This window comes from Mustelus asterias, chromosome 7, assembly GCF_964213995.1.
Source record: "Mustelus asterias chromosome 7, sMusAst1.hap1.1, whole genome shotgun sequence".
Lineage (NCBI taxonomy): Eukaryota > Metazoa > Chordata > Chondrichthyes > Carcharhiniformes > Triakidae > Mustelus > Mustelus asterias.
Window position 1 is genome coordinate 13,917,618 of NC_135807.1, and position 22,643 is coordinate 13,940,260.

The following is a 22,643-nucleotide window of genomic DNA, read 5'->3' on the forward strand; positions in this document are numbered from 1 at the left end:
CGCAGAGTCGCTGAGCAGAAACTGATAGCCAAGTTCCGCACACACAAGGACGGCCTCAACCGGGATATTGGGTTCATGTCACACTATTTGTAACTCCCACAGTTGCGTGGACCTGCAGAGTTTCACTGGCTGTCTTGTCTGGAGACAATGCACATCTTTTTAGCCTGTCTTGATGCTCTCTCCACTCCTATTGTTTTGTTTCTTAAAGACTTGATTAGTTGTAAGTATTCGCATTCCAACCATTATTCATGTAAATTGAGTCTGTGTCTTTATAAGCTCTGTTTGTGAACAGAATTCCCACTCACCTGAAGAAGGGGCTAAGAGCTCCGAAAGCTTGTGTGGCTTTTGCTACCAAATAAACCTGTTGGACTTTAACCTGGTGTTGTTAAACTTCTTACTGTGTTTACCCCAGTCCAACGCCGGCATCTCCACATCAAAACTTGTCATAAACAGGTCCAGGCAGCAGGTGACCGTCCGACCCGACTGTCTGCCTCTCTATCGTGGCTATATCCGCAGCCGGGTGTCCCTGGAGAGGGAGAATGCGGTGTCCGAGGGTACCGTTAATGCCTTCCGTGCCCGCTGGGCACCGCACAGGCTGGGGGTGCATTATTTAATCACATTTGAACACATTTTAAGTTGATGTTTTAAGTTTCCATTTCACTTCGTCCTTTGTTTCGGGCGGTTCCCCTCCTTGTGGGAGCTGCCCATTTTAATTTGTCCCTTTGTTAATTTGGTTTAGTTTAGCGCTCTTTCTGGTCAAACAAGTAATGATTGTCTGCCCAATCAGGGAGCCTCACCTGTGTATATAAGGAGGAGCGTTAGGTCTACTGGCACTCCGGATTCTGACTCTGTACCTGAAGCAGTCTTAGGAGTGGAGATAAATTTGTAAATAAAGGGAATCTGGTGAAGGGACACTGGCCTCTGAGGAGTTGTTTCAGCTGTAAATTTCTGAAAGTTAACACCTGAATGTAGTGTTAACAAACTACTGGAGTAAGTTGGAAATGAGATGACTTGAGACAGGGAAACTAAGAAAAGCCTTGTGCTGGAGAGTGTAGCAAGATCAGTTACATTCTTAAAGCATTTTGTTCAACGTTGCAGTTCAAGTAGAACAATTTTCAAGCTCCCAGTGACTTGAGTTGAGTCAGGATCTGGAAATGGTCCAGCTCACAATTATTTTCTGAGTCTGAGAGAGGAAAAATACACAGGCTGAAAGGCAATCCAACCACACTTTTGTATGAATCTGTTGTGGTCAGCTTAGAGTGTGTGCCAGCAGAAGTGATCGAGGTTATTATTAATTAAACCCAACTCCTTAGCTCGGCCTCAGTTCCCTACCCTTCCAAGATGAGGAGCCTATAATCTGTCTTGCTATAGAGCCATAGAGGTTTACAGCATGGAAACAGGCCCTTCGGCCCAACTTGTCCATGCTGCCCCTTTTTAAAACCCCTAAGCTAGTCCCAATTGCCCACGTTTGGCTCATATCCCTTTATACCCATCTTAGCAATGTAACTGTCTAAACGCTTTTTAAAAGACAAAATTGTACCTGCCTTGACTACTACCTCTGGCAGCTTGTTCCAGACACTCACCACCCTCTGTGTGAAAAAATTGCCCCTCTGGACACTTTTGTTTCTCTCCCCTCTCTCCTTAAACCTATACCCTCTAATTTTGGACTCCCCTACTTTTGGGAAAAGATATTGACCATCTAGCTGATCTATGCCCCTCATTATTTTATAGACCTCTATAAGATCACCCCTAAGTCTCCTGCGCTCCAGGGAAAAAAGTCCCAGTCTATCCAGCCTCTCCTTATAACTCAAACCACCAAGTCACGGTAGCACCCTAGTAAATCTTTTCTACACACTTTCTGGTTTAATAATATCCTTTCTATAATAGGGTAACCAGAACTGTACACAGTATTCCAAGTGTGGCCTTACCAATGTCTTGTACAACTTCAACAAGACGTCCCAACTCCTGTATTCAATGTTCTGACTAATGAAACCAAGCATGCTGAATGCCTTCTTCCCGTGCCTCCACTTTCAAGGAGCTATGAACCTGTACCCCTAGATCTCTTTGTTCTGTAACTCTCTCCAATGCCTACCATTAATTGAGTAAATCCTGCCCTAGTTTGATCGATCAAAATGGATCACCTCGCATTTATCTAAATTAAACTCCATCTGCCATTTGTCAGCCCACTGGCCCAATTGATCAAGATCCCGTTGCAATCCTAGATAACCTTCTTCACTGCCCACTATGCCACCAATCTTGGTGTCATCTGCAAACTTATTAACCATGTCTACTAAATTCTCATCCAAATCATTAATATAAATGACAAATAACAGTGGACCCAGCACTGATCCCTGAGGCACATCACTGGTCACAGGTCTCCAGTTTGAAAAACAACCCTCTGTAACCACCCTCTGGCTTCTGTCATCAAGACAATTTTGTATCCATTTGGCTACCTCACCCTGGATCCCGTAAGATTTAACCTTATGCAACAACCTACCATGTGGTACCTTGTCAAAGGCCTTGCTAAAGTCCAAGTAGACAACATCAACTGCACTGCCCTCATCTACCTTCTTGGTTACCCCTTCAAAAAACTTAATCAAATTTGTGAGACATGATTTTCCATTCACAAAGCCATGCTGACTGTCCCTAATCAGTCCTTGTGTCTCTATATGCCTGTAGATCCTGTCTCTCAAAATACCTTCCAACAACTTACTCACTATAGATGTGAGGCTCACTGGCCTGTAGTTTCCAGGCTTTTCCCTGCAGCCCTTCTTATACAAAAGCACAACATTTGTCACCCTCTAATATTCAGGCACCTCACCTGTGACTATCGATGATTCAAATATCTGTGCTAGGAGACTCGCAATTTCCTTCCTAGCCTCCCACAGTGTCCTGGGATACAATTCATCAGGTCCTGGGGATTTATCTACCTTCATGTGCTTTAAGACTTCCTCTGTTTGTTATAAGTACACTCCTCAAGACATCACTATTTATTTCCCCAAGTTCCCTAACATTCATGCTTTTCTCAACAGTGAATACTGATGAGAAATATTCATTTAGGATCTCACCCATGTTTTGTGGATCTGCACATAGTTGACCTTGTTGATCCTGAAGATCTCTCTCTCCCTAGTTACTCTTTTGTCCTTTATGTATTTGTAGAAGCTCTTTGGATTCTCCTTTGCCTTATATATCTGCCAAAATAATCTTGTGTCCCCTTTTTGCCCTCCTGATTTCTCTCTCGACTCTACTCCTACACCCTTTATACTCATCAGTGGATCAATTTGATCCCAGCTGCCAATGCATGTCATATGCCGCCTCCTTTTTGACCAGGCCTCAATACCCTGAGTCATAAAAAGGCAGAAAAGGTTTTGTTAGTTAGCTCTGCTGCTTGGCACTTTTTAATCATTTTTTATTAATTATTCATTTTTAAAATTATCAATGCATTGTTTTAACATTTTGTTTTGCTCTTCATACCTTAACTTTATTTTGAAATTCATGTTTAATTTCGTGTTGTGCCAGACCAGATCTCAAGCAGCTACTGCTGGGTTTCTTGATGAAGGAGAATGAGAGGCTCACAAGAAGTCTGTTTTCTTCTCGGGAGGGCTGGCAAAAGAGGTTACTTTTGCTGCCTGGCTGGATAAGTATTTCCAGCATTTCTATTTATCTTTTAGATTTTGAATTTGCAGAATTTTACTGTCCTTTTCTGTACTGCATGCTGGCCATTTGAGAGGGTGGTTAGTTTCAATTTCAAATGAGGAAATATTTATCACTCAATGTAAAATCTTTCTGGTAACTAAGCCCAAGGTTGTGGGTTCAAATCCCAACCAGGATTAGAGTAATTTAGTGCACACTGCGGTGTAATATTGAAGGGGTGCCATACTGTTGGAAGTGACTACTGTTCAAAAATACTTAATTGACTGTGAAATGTTTTGGGACGCCCTGAGGTTCTTAAATGCGCTATAGAAATGCAGGTCTTTCTTTAGGCCATTTTGATGTGCTGTTTCTTCATGGATTTTCTGTAGTTTATGGAATATTTTTACTTTTAATGCTTTGAAGCTGACTTCTGTTTCTTTGTGTTGGGTAATTTTTAGTGTGGTGATTCAGTTGGAGTTTGGGGATTAAAATAATTATTGAAGAATTTGCAACCTTCAAATAACTGAACCTAGTATATTGTGCTTGTGTGACACATCTAGAATTCTGCTTTAGAAATTGGATGTTTTAATGTCAGGACTTTCTATTTGGAACACCAGTGCTGAAGTTCTCACTTATTTTATTACTCTGATACCTTTCTCTTCTTCACCTCTGTTTTAAAAGGAAGTAACTTTGACAACTTGCCTTGCACATGAATTTTGAACCATCAAAAAATCATAACATCAGACAGCATAGAAGGAGGTTGTTCAGTCCACAGAGCCTTGCAATGGCTTGAAATAAATCTGGTGTCCTGATCTGCAGGCGAGAATTCCATGCCTAAACCACCAACGCCCACTGATTCGAAATACTATTCAAGGAAAGAGCTAAAAGTGTAAATCTACAAAGAATTCCATATAATTTCCATGCAATTATTGAAAAGATTTTAGGGCTAACGTATAATTTGTAATTTGTCAGTTTATAATGCGAGAACCTAACCGTCTAGATTTCCAAACAGAATTCTCCCAACTGCATCATTGAACATTTCTCAGGATGCCTTTTCTATAATTTGAAGCTGTTGGCTCCTTATGGTTCAATCTAGTACAGACCAACTTAAAATGAAAACGTTTATGAAAATCAGCTTTGCTGAAATAATTGCAATTAAAATTTCAGTTTCATAAGAAATAACCCACGTACATTAATACTAGTAGAATAATGAGAATGCTGGAAACGGTTATCAGGTCGGAAAGCATATGTGGAAAGAGAATCAGAGTTACACATTTCAGCTTGATCCACCTGAAATGTTAACTCTGTTTCTCTCTCCACAGATGCTACCAGACATTTTAATGTTTCTTATCCATTACCACCAAGTAATGAGGTTGGTGGATGTTGCCAATGAAGTATCACTTTACATCTTTTCATCACTTGCCTGCAATAATTGAGGTGTTATACCAATAACTTGTACTCCTGTCTAAGTATTTGACGATCAAGTTTTGACACAGTCCTGAGATGACAATTGAACTTGTAATCATTTCTTTAAACTTCACTAGTTTATTTTGTTTGAAGTAAAGGTGTCCTCAATCACTCTGTATGCAGCCCTCCTAATTCAACTGTCTATACCAACGCTGGGATTTCAGACATTTTGGCTGCGATTCAAGCGAATTGGCTCTAAGTGCACACCCAGCAGGAAAACCAGAGTGTTCCCCGCTGGCGTTAGCCTCTCAAGTGGTAATCACCTATCTGTTCAATGCAAATTTATGCATTGGGGCAACACGTCAGCTGGATTTCAATAGACTTGAAAGGTCTGCAATGGATTTCAGAGGACTGCAAAAAATGCAACATTACAAGAATGGGTCTGGGTGAGCAGCTGTAGGCAAGGGAACCTCTCCCTAATGAAAGTGAATTCTCCTGTGAGTCAGAGGACTTCAAAGTAGTCTTCTGACAGCTGCAGCTTTTAAGAGAAGGGAAGGGGAATACCTTCTGCAGAATGGAGTGCTGCTGTGATTTGGACGCCTTCCAGGTGTCCAGGGGGCATGGAGATTAAATTGAGAAGGCCACTTCAAAGTTTTCACAGAATGAAACTTTTGATCGGAGAGCTGCCTGAAATCACCATGTCAAGAGTGATCTTCAGGTTTAGAAACGTAGAAACATAGAAAAACTACAGCACAATACAGGCCCTTCAGCCCACAAAGTTGTGCCGAACATGTCCCTACCTTAGCGATTATTAGGCTTACCTATAACCCTCTATCTTACTAATTTCCATGTACTTATCTAAAAGTCTCTTAAAAGACCCTATCAAATCCGCCTTCACCACCTTTGCTGGCAGCCCATTCCACGCACCCACCACCCTCTGAGTGAAAAACTTACCCCTGACATCTCCTCTGTACCTACTCCCCAGCACCTTAAACCTGTGTCCTCTTGTGGCAACCATTTCAGCCCTGGGAAAAAGCCTCTGACTATCCACTCGATTAATACCTCTCAACATCTTATACACCTCTATCAGGTCACTCCTCATCCTTCGTCTCTCCAAGGAGAAAAGGCCGAGCTCACTCAACCTATCCTCATAAGGCATGCTCCCCAACCCAGGCAAAATCCTTGTAAATCTCCTCTGCACCCTTTTTATGGCTTCCACATCCTTCCTGTAATGAGGCGACCAGAACTGAGCACAGTACAAAGAACAAGAACAAAGAACAACACAGCACAGGAACAGGCCGCTCCCCGGTCCAGGATTGAATCCTGAATCCAGGATCCCCGCCCAATTTTCCAGCCTATCTACATACTAATATCCTATCCACCGAGCTGTCCCTCACAGCTACGATGCTTTGTTCATCACAACCTATTAACTCACCCCCACCGCCCCATTCCAGACCATGTGATCTCCAGGGAGAGGTGAAAACCCAGAGTGAAAACCCCAGGGCCAATATGGGGAAAAAAAAATCTGGGAAATTCCTCTCCGACCCCCTGAGGCGATCGAAACGAGTCCAGGAGATCACACTGGCCCTGATCGGAAAATGCTTCCCAACCCTATTCATTTCCACTTCCACGAACACCATATGAATTCCCTGCCCCAAGTACTCCAAGTGTGGTCTGACCAGGGTCTTATATAGCTGCAACATTATCTCACGACTCCTAAACTCAATTCCTCGATTGATGAAGGCCAGTACACCATACGCCTTCTTAACCACAGCCTCAAACTGCACAGCTGCTTTGAGCGTCCTATGAACTCGGACCCCAAGATCCTTCTGATCTTCTGCTCTGCCAAGAGTCCTACCATTAATATTATATTCTGCCATCCTATTTGACCTGCCAGAATGAACCACCTCACACTTATCTGGGTTTAACTCCATCTGCCACTTCTCCGCCCAGTCTTGCATCCTATCAATGTCTCGCTGCAACTTCTGACATCCCTCCACACGATGCACAGCACCTCCAACCTTTGTGTCATCAGCAAACTTACCAACCCATCCCTCCACTTCCTCATCCAGGTCATTTATAAAAATCACAAAGAGTAAGGGTCCCAGAACAGATCCCTGGGGCACTCCACTGGTGACCGACCTCCATGCAGAATATGACCCATCTATAACCACTCTTTGCCATCTGTGGGCAAGCCAGTTCTGGATCCACAAAGCAATGTCCCCTTGGATCCCATGCCCCCTCACTTTCTCAATAAGCCTTGCATGGAGCACCTTACCAAATGCCTTGCTGAAGTCCATATATACTACATCTACTGCTCTTCCTTCATCAATGTGTTTAGTCACATCCTCAAAAAATTCAATCAAGCTCGTAAGGCATGATCTGCCTTTGACAAAGCCATGCTGACTATTCTTAATCATATTATACCTCTCCAAATGTTCATAAATCCTGCCTCTCAGGATCTTCTCCATCAACTTACCAACCACTGAGGTTAGACTCACTGGTTTATAATTTCCAGGGCTATCTCTCTCCCTTTCTTGAATAAAGGAACAACATCCGCAATCCTCCAATCCTCCGGAACCTCTCCCGTCTCCATTGATGATGCAAAGATCATCGCCAGAGGCTCAGTAGCCTGGGGTACATCTCATCCGGTCCAGTAGCCTGGGGTACATCTCATCCGGTCCCGGCAACTTATCTAACTTGATGCTTTTCAAAAGCTCTAACACATCCTCTTTCTTAATATCTACATGCTCAAGCTTTTCAGTCCGCTGCAAGGGCTAGAAGGGGCAGTCCAGCTGCAAGAGCTCCATCCCAGGATAGAATCCCGAGGTCAAACCCTCGCCCCCCGCCAGAGCCCATCCAACACCCAGATCCCTTTTAGGACCCTCCCTCTGCAGCCTGGCTGCAGCAGAGGGACAATGGGTACTGCATCTACCTCCTTGACCCCCCCTTCCCGGTCCAGGTGACGGGTTTAGCCCTGACAGCCGATGATTCAACGGCCATCGGAATTCTCACCAGCAGCAAACCCCCCCCCTTATTCAAAGTTCATCTTATGAATTTAGATTCTGTTATTGGATTTTTAAAATACTTTACGCATTGATAGTAGAAGAGAAAGTTGGACATGTGATTGAAATTAGATTCTGCTGAAATACAAACAGGCAGAAGTTGAATAATAGTATAGAGGAGATGGAACAAACTGCATCCATTTCCAGTAATTTTTGTGTTTGGATTGAAATCACATTTGCAGCTGGTAATATTTTAAAGATGTCAACACTTAAATATTTATTAAACCTGAATTCTAGGTCAAAAGCTTTTGCAAGTGCAGATACTTCCAGCATGTCCCTTTTTATAAAGAGGATTGTAGTAATTCAGCCAAACAGCAATTTCCCATCACCAAACACCCTTTATTGTATGCCCAAGAAAGAAGCCACTCCCACGGCTCTCAGCTAGGCAGTTCAACACCTCTGGATTTACAACAATGATCCAGGTGAAGTAACAGATTTAAAAGCCCCTGCTGAGCGCTACCTATTGGGTAAGCCTCTGCTTGCTCAATAAGGGAGCACACGTTCCATGAAGCCCATGGGGAGATCTACTGACGGCCCCTGTGGCCTTCATGGCCATCAAAACAAGGATCTTCTCATGTCAGTAAATAAGTGCATATTACTGTGTGAAACTGTGCTATCCACATGAGGAAGTTCAATTCATGCTCTATGCTGATCTGATTTAGGTTTGTTGTAGTACTAGTAAAAATGTTCCAGATGGAAGCAGTGCCTTAGAGCTCTTGTTTTTAGATAACGATTGTTGGAAAATGTGCATGTGAGTATATATGGCACAAACCAGATTAATTTGCTTATTCTGCCTGATGCAGTTGAGTAAACCATTTTTGCTCAGTCAGGAAAATTATTTGATTGAAAGACTGGTGCACATAGAATTGTAAGTTAACATGTGTCTGCCTTCAAGAAGTGGAAGTGTTGTGGTGTAGTAGGAATGAAAATAATTGTCGTTTGTATCTCCAAATCTGTCTCGACAACATTTACATATTAAGCTGCATTAAATTTGGGTGGGTGGGGTGGCAGTAACTGGTGAAGGTGAGTAACATTCTAATGTTTTCCCTTTCTAAGATTGGGATTAAAACAACTTTACGAAGACACGTCTATTCATTTTAGTAGTAATGTCACAGGACTAGTAATCCAGAGTCCCTCTGGAGACATGTGTCAAATCCCGCCATGGCAACTGGTGGAATTTAAATTGAAATATTAAAAATTGGGAGTGGAAAGTTATTTTCAGTAATGGTGACCATGAAACCATCATTGATTGTCATGTGACTCCAGATCCATAGCAAATGGGACTCTTAAATTGCCGAGCAAGCCACTCAGTTGTATGAAACTGCTACAAAGAAGTCAATAAGGAATGAAACTGGATGGCCCACCTGGCATTGACCAAGGCACTGGAAATGGCAATGGCACACTCAAGCCCTGTTGACCTTTCAGAGTTCTCCTCAGTAACATTGATAACAGTGCCAAAATTGGGGGGGAGCTGTTCGACAGACTAGTCAGCAACAGCCTGACATACCCATACTCTCAGAATCATACCTTATACACATTGTTCCAGACACCACTGTCCCGTTCTGTCCCATCAGCAAGACCGACCCACCACAGTTGGCAGGACTGTGGTATACAATCAGGAGAGAGTTATCTTGGGAGTCCTCAACATTGACTTAAGAACATAAGAACATAAGAAATAGGAGCAGGAGTAGGCCATCTAGCCCCTTAAGCCTGCCCCGCTATTCAATAAGATCATGGCTGATCTGATAGTGGTTTAGTTCCACTTACCCGCCCGCTCCCCATAATCCTTAATTCCCTTATTGATCAGAAATCTATCTACCTGTGACCTAAACATATTTAACGAGGTAGCCTCCACTGCTTCAATGGGCAGAGAATTCCAGAGATTCACCACCCTCTGAGAGAAGAAGTTCCTCCTCAACTCTGTTCTAAACTGACTCCCCCTTATTTTGAGGCTGTGTCCTCTCGTCCTTGTTTCCTTTCTCAGTGGAAAGAATCTCTCTGCCTCTACCCTGTCTAGCCCCTTCATTATCTCAGCCTTCTAAACTCCAACGAGTACAGGCCCAATCTACTCAATCTCTCCTCATAAGCTAACCCCCTCATCTCCGGTATCAACGTGGTGAACCTTCTCTGTACTCCAAGGCCAATATATCCTTCCGCAAATGAAGGGACCAAAATTGCACACAGTACTCTAGTTGCGGCCTCACTAGTACCTTGTACAATTGCAGCAAGACCTCCCTGCTTTTATACGTCATCCCCTTCGCAATAAAGGCTTCTGACCCCATGAAGCATGAAGTCTCATAGCTTCAGGTCAAACATAGGCAAGCTAACCTCCTGCTGATCACTACTACCATGCACCAGATCTAGCAACTCAAAACTGGGCTTCCATGAGGTGCTGTGTGCCATAAGCAACCGCAGAATTGTATTCAACCACAATCTGTAACCTGATGGCCTGGAATATCCCCCACTCTATCATTACCATTAATCCAGACTATTATCTCTGGTTCAATCAAAGGCAGGAGGGGCATGGCAGGAGCAGCATTAGGCATACCTAAAAATGAGGTGTCAACTTAGTGAAGCTACAACACTCCAGAACTAGTTGCGTCCTTAGCCAAGCTATTTCAGTACAGCTAAAACTGGCATCTACGGCAATGTGGAATATTGCCCAGGTATATCTTGTCCACAAAAAGCCGTACATATCCAACCCGGCCAATTAATGTCCCATCAGTCTACTCATGATTGGCCTCATACTTGATGGAAGGAGTCTTTGACATTGCTATCAAACGGCACTTGCTCAACAATAACTTGCTCACTGACGCTTGGTTGGGTTCTGCCACGGACACTCAGCTTTTGTCCACATTACAGCCTTGGACTAAACATGGACATGAGCTGAATTTAAGAGGTCAGGTAAGAGTGACTGCCCTTGACATCAAGGCAGCATTTGACTAAGTGTCGCATTAAGGAGCTCTAGCAAAACGAGAGACAGTTGGAATTTGGGGAAAACTCTCCACTGCTTGGAATCATATCTAGTACTAAGGAAGCTAGTTGTGTTTATTGGAGTTAATTGAACAGTGTTCAGCACCATTTGTGTCTTCTCAGATATGGTTAAGATTAGGATGGATAGATTTTTGATCTCTGAAGATTAAGGGGTATGGAGAGCTGGTGTGAAATGGAGTTGAAGCCCAAGATCAGCCGTGATCCTGTTGAATGGCAGAGCAGGCTCAACGGGCCATGTGGTCTACTCTTGCTCCTATTTTATATGTTCTCATGCAGCAGTCCGTGTCCACGTGCAACAAGGCTTGGGCAATTTTCAGTCTTCAGCTAACAGGCGGCAAGTTACATTCACACCATATGAATGCCAGGCAATGACCAGCTCCAACAAGAGACAATCCCCCTTGACAATGAGTGACAGTATCATCATTGAATTCCCTATTATCAACATCTTGAGGGTTGTCATTCTCCAAAGGTTTAACTGGACCAGCTATATAAATGCTCTGACCAGGTCAGAGGCTGGGAATTCTGCTGTGAGTAACTCACCTCCTTATTTCCCAAAGCCTGTCCACTATCTAGCAGGCACGAGTCAGGAGTGTGGTAAAGTACTCTCCACTTGCCTGGACGAGTGCAGCTCCAACAACAGAGGCTGGATACCATCCATGACAAAGCTGCCCTTTTGATTCGCACCCCATTCACCACTTTAAACATTCACTCCCTCCACCACCGATGCACAGTGACAACAGAGTTTCCCAGATCTTTCCAGCCATGGAATCCTTATGACCTCCCAAGAGTATGGAAGGAACCCCTGTATTGAAAAATTAAACCACAAAAAATAATTTATTATTGTTCTTATTATTGAGGGATGTCCCCAAAGCAACTCTGAAGTGGTCAAACATCCCCTCACTCATGGGATTCCTTGGCCTATGATTAATTTCCACTCCTCCTTTCAAATGAAAAGTGAGATAATTTCATAATTCTGAGCACATTTTGGTAAATGTTTGCTTTTAAATCTACCATTTGTAACAATATTTTAAAGTTGTAGAGTGTGTGTAGATATCTGTGTAATTTGAATCAACTTTGCTTAGCTATATTAAACAAGGCTAATTTCAAACACTGACTTAAGTTGGATTTATCCAACTTTGGATAAATCCAACTTTGGACTTGTTAACGTTCAATCAAAATGATTTGACAGAATTATTTTATACTGTGAATTTTCTGGAAATATTTTGAAATGCTCATTAAACACATACCATAGTAACATTTTAAACTAGAATGTGAAGATTACTTTTGCTATGGCCAGGATAGGAGAAGTGCACTGATTATCTAGCCCCATGACTCCACAGGTCATATCATTAGTTCAAAAGTTTAATTTACTCACCAAGATGGCCAATTGTTTACCCCCAGAATAAAGGAGACTTTAACAGGTTTCTTTCAATAAACTCAGAATGATTGATTTTATTATAAAACAAAACTTCTTTTTAACAAGTGGCAAGAACAGGTTCACTCACAATTGTAATCTGGAAGTGTAACTGAGCATTTGCAAGTTAATTGCTTTTGGTGAGCAATAAAGAACAAAGAAAATTACAGCACAGGAACAGGCCCTTCGGCCCTCCAAGCCTGCACCGACCATGCTGCCCGATTGAACTAAAACCCCCTACCCTTCCGGGGACCATATTCCTCCATCCCCATTCTATTCATGTATTTGTCAAGACGTCCCTTAAAAGTCACTATCGTATCTGCTTCCACTACCTCCCCCGGCAGCGAGTTCCAGAGACCCACCACCCTCTGTGTAAAAAATTTGCCTCGTACATCTCCTTTAAATCTTGCCTCTCGCACCTTAAACCTATGCCCCCTAGTAATTGACTCTTCCCCCTGGGAAAAAGCATCTGGCTATCCACTCTGTCCATGCCCCTCATTATCTATCTAATCTGTGATTTCTATCAGGTCGTCCCCTCAACCTCCGTCGTTCCAGTGAGAACAAACCAAGTTTCTCCGACCTCTCCTCATAACTAATGCCCTCCATACCAGGCAACATTCTGGTAAATCTTTTCTGTACCCTTTCCAAAGCCTCCACATCCTTCTGGTAGTGTGGCGACCAGAATTGAACACAGTATTCCAAGTGCGGCAGAATTAAGGTTCTATAAAGCTGCAACATGATTTGCCAATTTTTAAACTTGGGGCCCCAGCCGATGAAGGCACGCATGCCGTATGCCTTTTTGACTACCTTCTCCACCTGTGTTGCCACTTTCAGTGACCTGTGTACCTGTACACCCAGATCCCTCTGCCTATCAATATTCTTAAGGGTTCTGCTATTTACTGTATATTTCCTCTTCCTATTAGACCTTCCAAAATGCATTACCTCACATTTGTCCGGATTAAACTTCATCTGCTATCTCTCCGCCCAAGTCTCCAACCGATCTAAATCCTGCTGTATCCTCTGATGGTCTTCAGCGCTATCCGTGAATCCACCAACCTTTGTGTCGTCCGCAAACTTACTAATCAAATCAGTTACATTTTCTTCCAAATCATCAATAGATTTATATTGGTCCCAGCACTGATCCCTGAAGAATACCACTTGTCACAGTCCTCCATTCAGAAACGCACCCTTCCACTGCTACCCTCTGTCCTTTATGACCGAGCCAGTTCTGTATCCACCTTGCCAACTCACCTCTGATCCCATGCGATTTCACCTTCTGCACCAGTCTGCCATGAGGGACCTTGTCAAAGGCCTTACTGAAGTCCATGTAGACAACATCCACTGTCCTACCCTCATCAATCATCTTCGTCACTTCCTCGAAAAATTCAATCAAGTTAGTGAGGCACAACCTCCCCTTCACAAAACCATGTTGCCTCTCATTAATACATCCACTTACTTCCAAGTGGGAGTAAATCCAGTCTCGAAGAATCCTCTCCAATAATTTCCCTACCACTGACGTAAGGCTCATCGGCCTATAATTACCTGGGTTATTCTTGCTATCCTTCCGAAACAAAGGAACGACATTGGCTATTCTCCAATCCTCTGAGACCTCCCCTGTAGCCAGTGAGGATACAAAGATTTCACTCAAGGCCCCAGCAATTTGCTCCCTTGCCCCTCTCAGTATTCTGGGGTATATCCTATCAGGCCCTAGGGACTTGTCTACCTTAATGTTTCTCAAGAACCCCAATACCACCTTCTCTTTGATCTCAGCATGACTCAAATTATCTACACACCCTTTCTCAGACTGATCATCTACCAAGTCCTTTTTGGTGAATACTGACACAAAGTACTCATTTAATACCTTGCCCATTTCCTCTGGCTCCACGCATAGATTCCCTCCCCTGTTCTTGAGTGGGGCTACCCGCTTGCTCTTTATATATGTATAAAAAGCCTTGGGATTTTCCTTAATCCTGCTGGCCAATGACTTTTCATGACCCCTTTTAGCCCTCCTTACTCCTTGCTTAAGTTTCTTTCTACTTTGCTTGTATTCCACAAATGCTTCGTGTGTTCCCAGCCTCCTAGCTTTGACAAATGCTTCCTTTTTCTCTTTGACTAGGCTCACAATATCTCTCGTTATCCAAGGTTCCCAAAATTTACCATACTTATCCTTCATCCTTACAGAAATGTGCCGGTCCTGAATCCCTATTAACTTACACTTGAAAGGCTCCCACATGCCAGATGTTGATTTGTCCTGAAACATCTGCCCCAATCTACATTCTTCAGTTCCTGCCTAATATTGTTGTAATTAGCCTTCCCCCAATTTAGGACCTTAACTTGAGGACTACACTTATCTTTATCCATCATTGGTTAAAGCTTACTGAATTGTGGTCACTGTTCCCAAATTGCTCCCCTACTGAAACGTCAACCATGTGGCTGGGCTCATTCCCCAATACCAGGTCCAGTATGGCCCCTTCCCGAGTTGGACTATCTACATACTGTTTCAAGAAGCCCTCCTGGATGCTCCTTACAAACTCTGCCCCATCCACGCCCCTAGCACTGAGTCCCAGTCAATATAGAGGAAGTTAAATCTCCCACCACAACAACCCTGCTTCTTTTACACCATGCCAAAATCTGCCTACATCTGTTTCTTTATCTCTCGCTGGCTGTTGGGCAGCTTATAGTAAACCCCCAACATTGTGACTACACCCTTCTTATTCCTGAGTTCTACCCATATTGCCTCTCTGTATGAGCCCTCCGAGGTGTCCTCCCGCAGTACAGCTGTGATATTCTCCTTAACCAGTAGTGCAACTCCCCCACCCCTTTTACATCCACCTCTATCCCACCTGAAACATCTATATCCTTGAACATTAAGCTGCCAATCCTGTCCTTCCCTTAACCAAGTCTCTATAATAGCAACAGCACCATAGTTCCAAGTACTAATCCAAGCTCTAAATTCATCTGCCTTACCTGTTACACTTCTCGCATTGAAACAAATGCACTTCAGTCCACCAGACCCTCTTTGATTAGCAACCCCACCCTGCCTGCTCTTCCTCTGAGTCTTACAGGCCCTACTCTCTGGTTCCCCTTCAGTTCATTCACCTTTGCTTTGATTCCCACCCCACTGCCAAACTAGTTTAAATCCTCCCATGTGACACTATCATAGAAATCATAGAAACCCTACAGTGCAGAAGGAGGCCATTCGGCCCATCGAGTCTGCACCGACCACAATCCCACCCAGGCTCTACCCCCACATATTTACCCGCTAATCCCTCTAACCTACGCATCCCACGACTCTAAGGGGCAATTTTTAACCTGGCCAATCAACCTAACCCGCACATCTTTGGACTGTGGGAGGAAACCGGAGCACCCGGAGGAAACCCACGCAGACACGAGGAGAATGTGCAAACTCTACACAGACAGTGACCCGAGCCGGGAATCGAATCCGGGACCCTGGAGCTGTGAAGCAGCAGTGCTAACCACTGTGCTACCATGACACTAGCAAACCTCCTGGCCAGAATATTTATACCCTTCCAGTTTAGATGCAACCCATCCTTTTTGTACAGGTCCCATCTGCCCCAGAAGAGATCCCAGCGGTCCCAATGCAAAATGGAAAACCAATATAGAATGCTTCAAAATTTATCAATCAAATTTCTATTTAGGTGAAAATATTGGCCTTTCTTTACAGTCATAGAGGTTTATAGCATGGAAACAGGCCCTTTGGTCCAACTTGTCTTTTAACCACTAAGCTAGTCCCAATTGCCCGTATTTGACCCATATCCCTCTATACCCATCTTACCCATGTAACTGTTGAAATGCTTTTTAAAAGACAAAATTCTACCCGCCTTTACTACCTCTGGCAGCTCATTCCAGACACTCACCATCCTCTGAGTGAAAAAACTGCTCCTCTGGACCCTTTTGTATCTCTCCCCTCTCACCTTAAACCTATGCCCTCTAGTTTTAGACCCCCTATCTTTGGAAAAAGATATTGACTAGCTGATCTATGAGTTATGAATAGCTTCTGCATAGGAAGTTTGCATCTAAAGATGGGCAGCGGCGAAGATCATTAAGCATGGATCAGATTTTTCTATTTTAAATGATTATTTTGATGTGCGTGAAATTGAATATAACCCTATTTCTTTGCATTTCAAAGTCAACAGAACAATTCTGTTCTGAGAATTTTGAACTGCATTTGTTTTATTATTGACGGATTTTGATGTGAGCTAGCTGTCCTTAAAGCTGGTTCCTTTCGTCAGATCTACTAATTTTAATAAGTTTAATGGTCATCAAAACATAATCTCTGCTTTTTAATTTTTCAGGACATTGCATGAAGTACCATAGGATGGGAATGAAAAGTGCTTGGGACCGAATCCTGGAGAAGATTATGCAGTAACTACGTTTTTAAAAAGACGTTGTTGGGGACGGTCCTAACTGTGCCGTGACTTTCAAACACAATGGCAAAAATTTTGTGGCTTGGCGGCTAATACTTTGCTAATATCTTTATCAGTTTGGAACTTCAACTTCTGTTCACACAACTGCTTCTGGGGATTGCTTGCAGATGACATGCACTGCAGTTAGAAATGGACTGTCAAGACCTGCAATGGAAGTGTCCTGGCTGCTTCCTGTTCAGTTTTGCCCAGTGAGGAAAGATTGAAGTTGGAATTGCAAGCATTGCTTGGAAAACAGTATGCAGGAAGCTGGTTTTCAAGCCACAAATGCTTTAAAAGGTATGTATTCTTAACAATGGTATTTACTGTAGAGATTTCTCATAGATACTCCATCATAAAAAAATTCATTTTAGATCATTACTGTGACAAAAATAATTTCATGGTGCAGTATATTCTAATTTCCAGTTGATTGACCAATAAAATTTGGAATGAAATCAAATTTGAGCCAACTTTCCACTGACAAATGAGTTAATAACCAGAGGATATGGATTTAAGATGATTAGTCATAGAATTGCAGAGTTTTACAGCTTTAAAAGAGGCCCTTTGGTTCATTGTCTCTGCGCCAGCCTTCAAGTACCTATCTATCCTAATCCCATTTTCCAGCACTTGGGCTTTTGCTTTGCATGCAGTGGCATTTCAAGTGCTCATTTAAATGCTTAAATATTGTTCCCACCTCTAACACCCTTTCAGGCACTGAGTTCCAGATTCCCACCACCCTATGGATGAAATCCCTCTCTAAATCTCCTGCCCCTTACCTTAAATCACTATAGCTTTTGCAGCCCAAGCAATATCCTGGTGAATCTCCTTTGGACCCTCTCCTAGTTCAATCACATCCTTTGTTTAGTGTGGCGACCAGAGCTGCACACAGAATTCCGGCTGTGACCTAACGACCATTTTATACAGCTGGTGAGACTAATTAGGTAGCTCCTAAAAAGACCCAGTGCAAGCAAGATAGACTGAATGGCCTCCTCCTGTGCCATATTTCAAAATGAGCACCTTAATTGAAATGGCAAATGTATCTGTGACAGACTGCAGGCTTTCTAGACAGAGCCCTCCAGGTGGTACATCAACTCTGGCTGAATGGACTGTTAGCGATTTTTGATAGTACCATTCTTTTGGTAACTGTGAAGAGATATACAAAACCAGCCAATGACCACTTCCTTTGAAGTTTTGTAGACTGGAAGCACATAGCTACTATTGGAACTTTTAAATCATGCTCATTTATTATAATAGGGTCCTTCAGAACCAAGTGTCCCAGGTGTATTGTGAATATTAAATAACAGGGTGTACACTGAATAACATGAAGAAGCTGAGAGTTGAGATTCAGAACATAGTTTTTCTGATCACCAACTCCCAACAAATATGTATATTAGCAGTACGCTGTGTTTCAGTCAGTATGAAATAAGGTTCTTTAATATTTTGTACCGAACCTTCAAGTAGAATTTTGTCATTTTTATTGTCTTTGCACATTACACAGGCTGATAACCTGGCTTGATAACTTGGGTGAGCTTTTTCAGCTGTATTGCAGTCCCATGCTTATGATACTAGACTAACCACCCAGAACTGGTGAGTTCACATCACAGTTAGGAAGTAGAATTTGATTAATCTTGTAATTTGTCATCAGTCAAAAAATAACTGAAAGCCACTGGATTATCATTAAAAACACACCTGGTTCATAGATTTCTTTCAGGGAGGAAAACCTGCCAAGTCTTGCCAAATGTGACTCTAATGCCAATTACGTGATAACTCTTAATGCCCTAAAGAAAAGTAAGGCTGGGTGTTAAATAATGTGCTGTAAGTATTGCCTTCACACCAAGGAAAATAAAAATTGGTTGGATGGCCATTCCTGTGTTAATGTTATGTCAATTAGATTCTTGAGAGCTGAAGGGCATTTGATTAAGTGCTTTGTGCATCTATAAAAGGGGAGTGCTGGGATACTGGGTAGTAGGTACAAAATAGATATATGTGATGCTGCATTCTGTAAATAAACCTATTATCAAGAAAAGGGTTTGCATCCAGTTTTATATTTCACTATTGGTAACTTGGGGTCCATTTATCTTCATGTGTCATTACACTCTTGTATTAGAAAGATAGAAACATAGAAAACTACAGCACAAAACAGGCCCTTCGGCCACACAAGTTGTGCCGAACATATCCCTACCTTTTAGGCTTACCTATAACCCTCCATCCTATTAAATCCCATGTACTCACCCAGGAGTCTCTTAAAAGACCCTATTGAGTTTGCCTCCACCACCACTGACGGCAGCCGATTCCACTTGCCCACCACCCTCTGTGTGAAAAAATTCCCCCTAACATTTCCCCTGTACCTACCCCCCCAGCACCTCAAACCTGTGTCCTCTCGTAGCAGCCATTTCCACCCTGGGAAAAAGCCTCTGAGAGTCCACCCGATCTATGCCTCTCAACATCTTATATAGCTCTATTAGGTCTCCTCTCATCCTACGTCTCTCCAAGGAGAAAAGACCGAGCTCCCTCAGCCTATCCTCATAAGGCATGCCACTCAATCCAGGCAACATCCTTGTAAATCTCCTCTGCACCCTTTCAATCTTTTCCACATCCTTCCTGTAATGAGGCGACCAGAACTGAGCACAGTACTCCAAGTGGGGTCTGACGAGGGTCTTATATGGGTGCATCATTATCCCCGGACTCCTAAACTCAATCCCTCGATTGATAAAGGCCAGCACACCATACGCCTTCTTAACCACCTCCTCCACCTGCGGGGCCGATTTTAGAGTCCTATGGACCTGGACCCCAAGGTCCTTCTGATCCTCCACAGTACTAAGAGTCTTTCCCTTTATATTGTACTCCTTCATCCCATTTGACCTGCCAAAATGGACCACTACGCATTTATCTGGGTTGAAGTCCATCTGCCACTTCTCCGCCCAGTCTTGCATCCTATCTATGTCCTGCTGTAACTTCTGACATCCCTCCAGACTATCCACAACCCTACCAACCTTCGTGTCGTCGGCAAACTTACCAACCCATCCCTCCACTTCCTCATCCAGATCATTTATGAAAATGACAAACAGCAAGGGTCCCAGAACAGATCCCTGGGGCACACCACTGGTGACCGACCTCCATTTAGAAAAAGACCCATCTATACACACTCTCTACCTCCTTTGGGCAAGCCAGTTCTGGATCCACAGGGCAGCAGCCCCTTGCATCCCGCGCCCTCTCACTTTTTCTAGAAGCCTTGCATGGGGGACCTTATCGAACGCCTTGCTAAAATCCATATAAACCACATCTACTGCTTTCCCTTCGTCAATGTGTTTAGTCACATTTTCGAAGAACTCCACCAGGCTCGTAAGGCACGATCTGCCTTTGACAAAGCCATGCTGAGTATTCTTGAGCATTCTAAACCTCTCTAAATGCTCATAAATCTTGACCCTCAGGATCTTCTCCATCAGCTTACCAACCACTGAGGTTAGACTCACCGGTAGGTAATTTCCTGGGCTATCCCTATTCCCCTTCTTGAAAATAGGAACCACATCCGCAATCCTCCAATCCTCTGGCACCTCTCCCGTCTCCATCGACGACGCAAAGATCATCGCCAGAGGCTCTGCAATCTCTTCCCTCGTCTCCCACCGTACATCCCATCCGGACCCGGCGACTTATCTATCTTGATGCCATTCAAAGATTCCAGCACAACCTCTTTGTTAAAGTCCACATACTCAATCTTTTCAGTCCACCGCAAGCCCACAGTACATCCACCCATGTCCTTCTCCTCTGTGAAAACCGAGGCAAAATACTCATTTAGCACCTCTGCCATTTCTACTGGTTCCGTATTGATTTTCCCGCCTTCACCTTTTATAGGCCCTATTCCTTCACAACTCATCCTTTTACTCTTCACATATTTATAGAACGCCTTAGGGTTTTCCTTAATTCTACTTGCCAAGGCCTTCCCATGACCCCTTCTGGCTCTCCTAATTTCCTTCTTTAGTCCCTTCCTACAAGTCGTATACTCATCTAGATCCCTATTCTGGGGATTTTAAAAAAAAACTTGAGTTTTCTTATTTTTGTTGATCAGATGGGACAGAGAAAGACAGGCTGGAAGTAACACTAGTTTACTTGAGTATTGTGTTATTAATGCAGTAATTATAAAACATGGGTTTACTCCCCCTCTCTCACCTTAACCATTCCCCCATGGTATGGCCCTCATCTCTGCTCACTTAAATCCAAGGATGTATTCTTGCAAGGATATGGCAGATAACTAGTTTAACCAACCACTGCCAGATCTGGCTAGACCACTTAATACAAAGATGGCTTTTCTTGCTTGTAGCCTGTCCTCTCAAACTCCTCTATCCTGTACCCTCCACCCTCACCTCCAACAACTGTGATGAGCACCTGAACTTCTTTATGTAATGTCCTAACTACGTTAGGGGTAATGGGTTTTGAACAAAAAGAGAAGCTGTAGTTTGCACATGTAGATTCAAACTAACAACAACAGATTTATTCTCGCAGCTTTTGCCTGTATAGAGAACAAACTGAAAATAAAACAACAGCCTGTGGCAACATCTGAATGACATCACCGTCAAACCATGCGATTAACTCTTAAAGTAACTTTCAACCCTTTTAAATACCCCCCCTCCTTGTAGTCATGACAACAAATTACTATGATATATATAGGGTCAATAATACTCAAGACACAGTATTATGCATCATTAATCATTATACACAGTCAATATAAAAGTCGAGGAGGCCATCCATTCCTATTTGGTTGTATATGATGATCTGGAATTGGCTGTCCTTGACCCTAGAAGTATGATTTGGAACTTCAGTAGACACTTCTCTTGAAACTAATTCTGCATTCTTCTCATATGTATAATAGCATATACACAATCATCAGCAACTCGGATTTAACTAAGTCTTCCATAGTAGTAATTACAACACTAGGGACTAAAGTTGGTACTTATGGAGATGATTCTAAGAAATCATTTTGAGATGACAACAATTTGTCAGATGACGTCGCCAAACTAGTTCATCTTTGGTTTGAACCGTGTAAGAAATTGGACCTGTTTTTGCTACTTCTATGACTGGTACCCATTTCTCATTCGTGGCATAATTACATGCAAAAACTCGATCTTGCTGAAATGAGCATTGCTTTGCCCTCACTTCTTGTCTGGCAATTTAAGATTGTTGTTGATGCTTTACTATCTGAAGTTTCTGGATGTAATGACAATTCAACATTGTTCTCAATTTTCTATTTAAGACTAGTAATGCAGGTGCACTTTAAGTAGTCACATGAGTGATGTTTCTATAAGATGCCTAAAAGCTATTCACACGTGATAATGAATCTTGTTCTTTTGAAGCTTTTAAAAAATGTTTCAAGGATTGTATAAACCTTTCAGCTAATCCATTATTGACAGATGATAGGGTGTACATTTGATATGCTGGTACAGTGGTTAGCACTGCTGCCTCACAGCGTCAGAGACCTGGGTTCAATTCTGGCCTTGGGTGACTGTGTGGAGTTTGCATGTTCTCTCTGTGTCTGCATGGGTTTTCTCTGGATGCTCCAATTTCCTCCCACACTCAAAGATGTGCGGGTTAGGTTAATTGGCCATGCTAAGTTGTCCCTTAGTTTCAGGGGGACCAGCAGGGTAAATATGTGGGATAATGGGGCTAGGACCTGGGTGGGATTGTTGCTGGTGCAAGTTCGATGGGCCAAAT

At 43.0% G+C, this 22,643-nt stretch overlaps 1 protein-coding gene across 3 annotated transcripts in view; it reads left to right on the top strand.

Annotated features, from left to right (window-relative positions):
* The window catches only part of ldlrad4a (low density lipoprotein receptor class A domain containing 4a), a 320,137-nt gene that overhangs the window by 63,587 nt on the left and 233,907 nt on the right, over positions 1-22,643 (top strand). For 2 of the 3 annotated variants that reach the window (XM_078215703.1, XM_078215704.1), the window contains exon 3: positions 16,830-17,237. In XM_078215703.1, the coding sequence (XP_078071829.1) occupies positions 17,198-17,237 (40 nt within the window). In that variant the 5' untranslated portion in view covers positions 16,830-17,197. Of the gene's footprint in view, positions 1-16,829; positions 17,238-22,643 lie in introns of those variants that run through there. The other variant, XM_078215702.1, reaches the window with a different exon arrangement.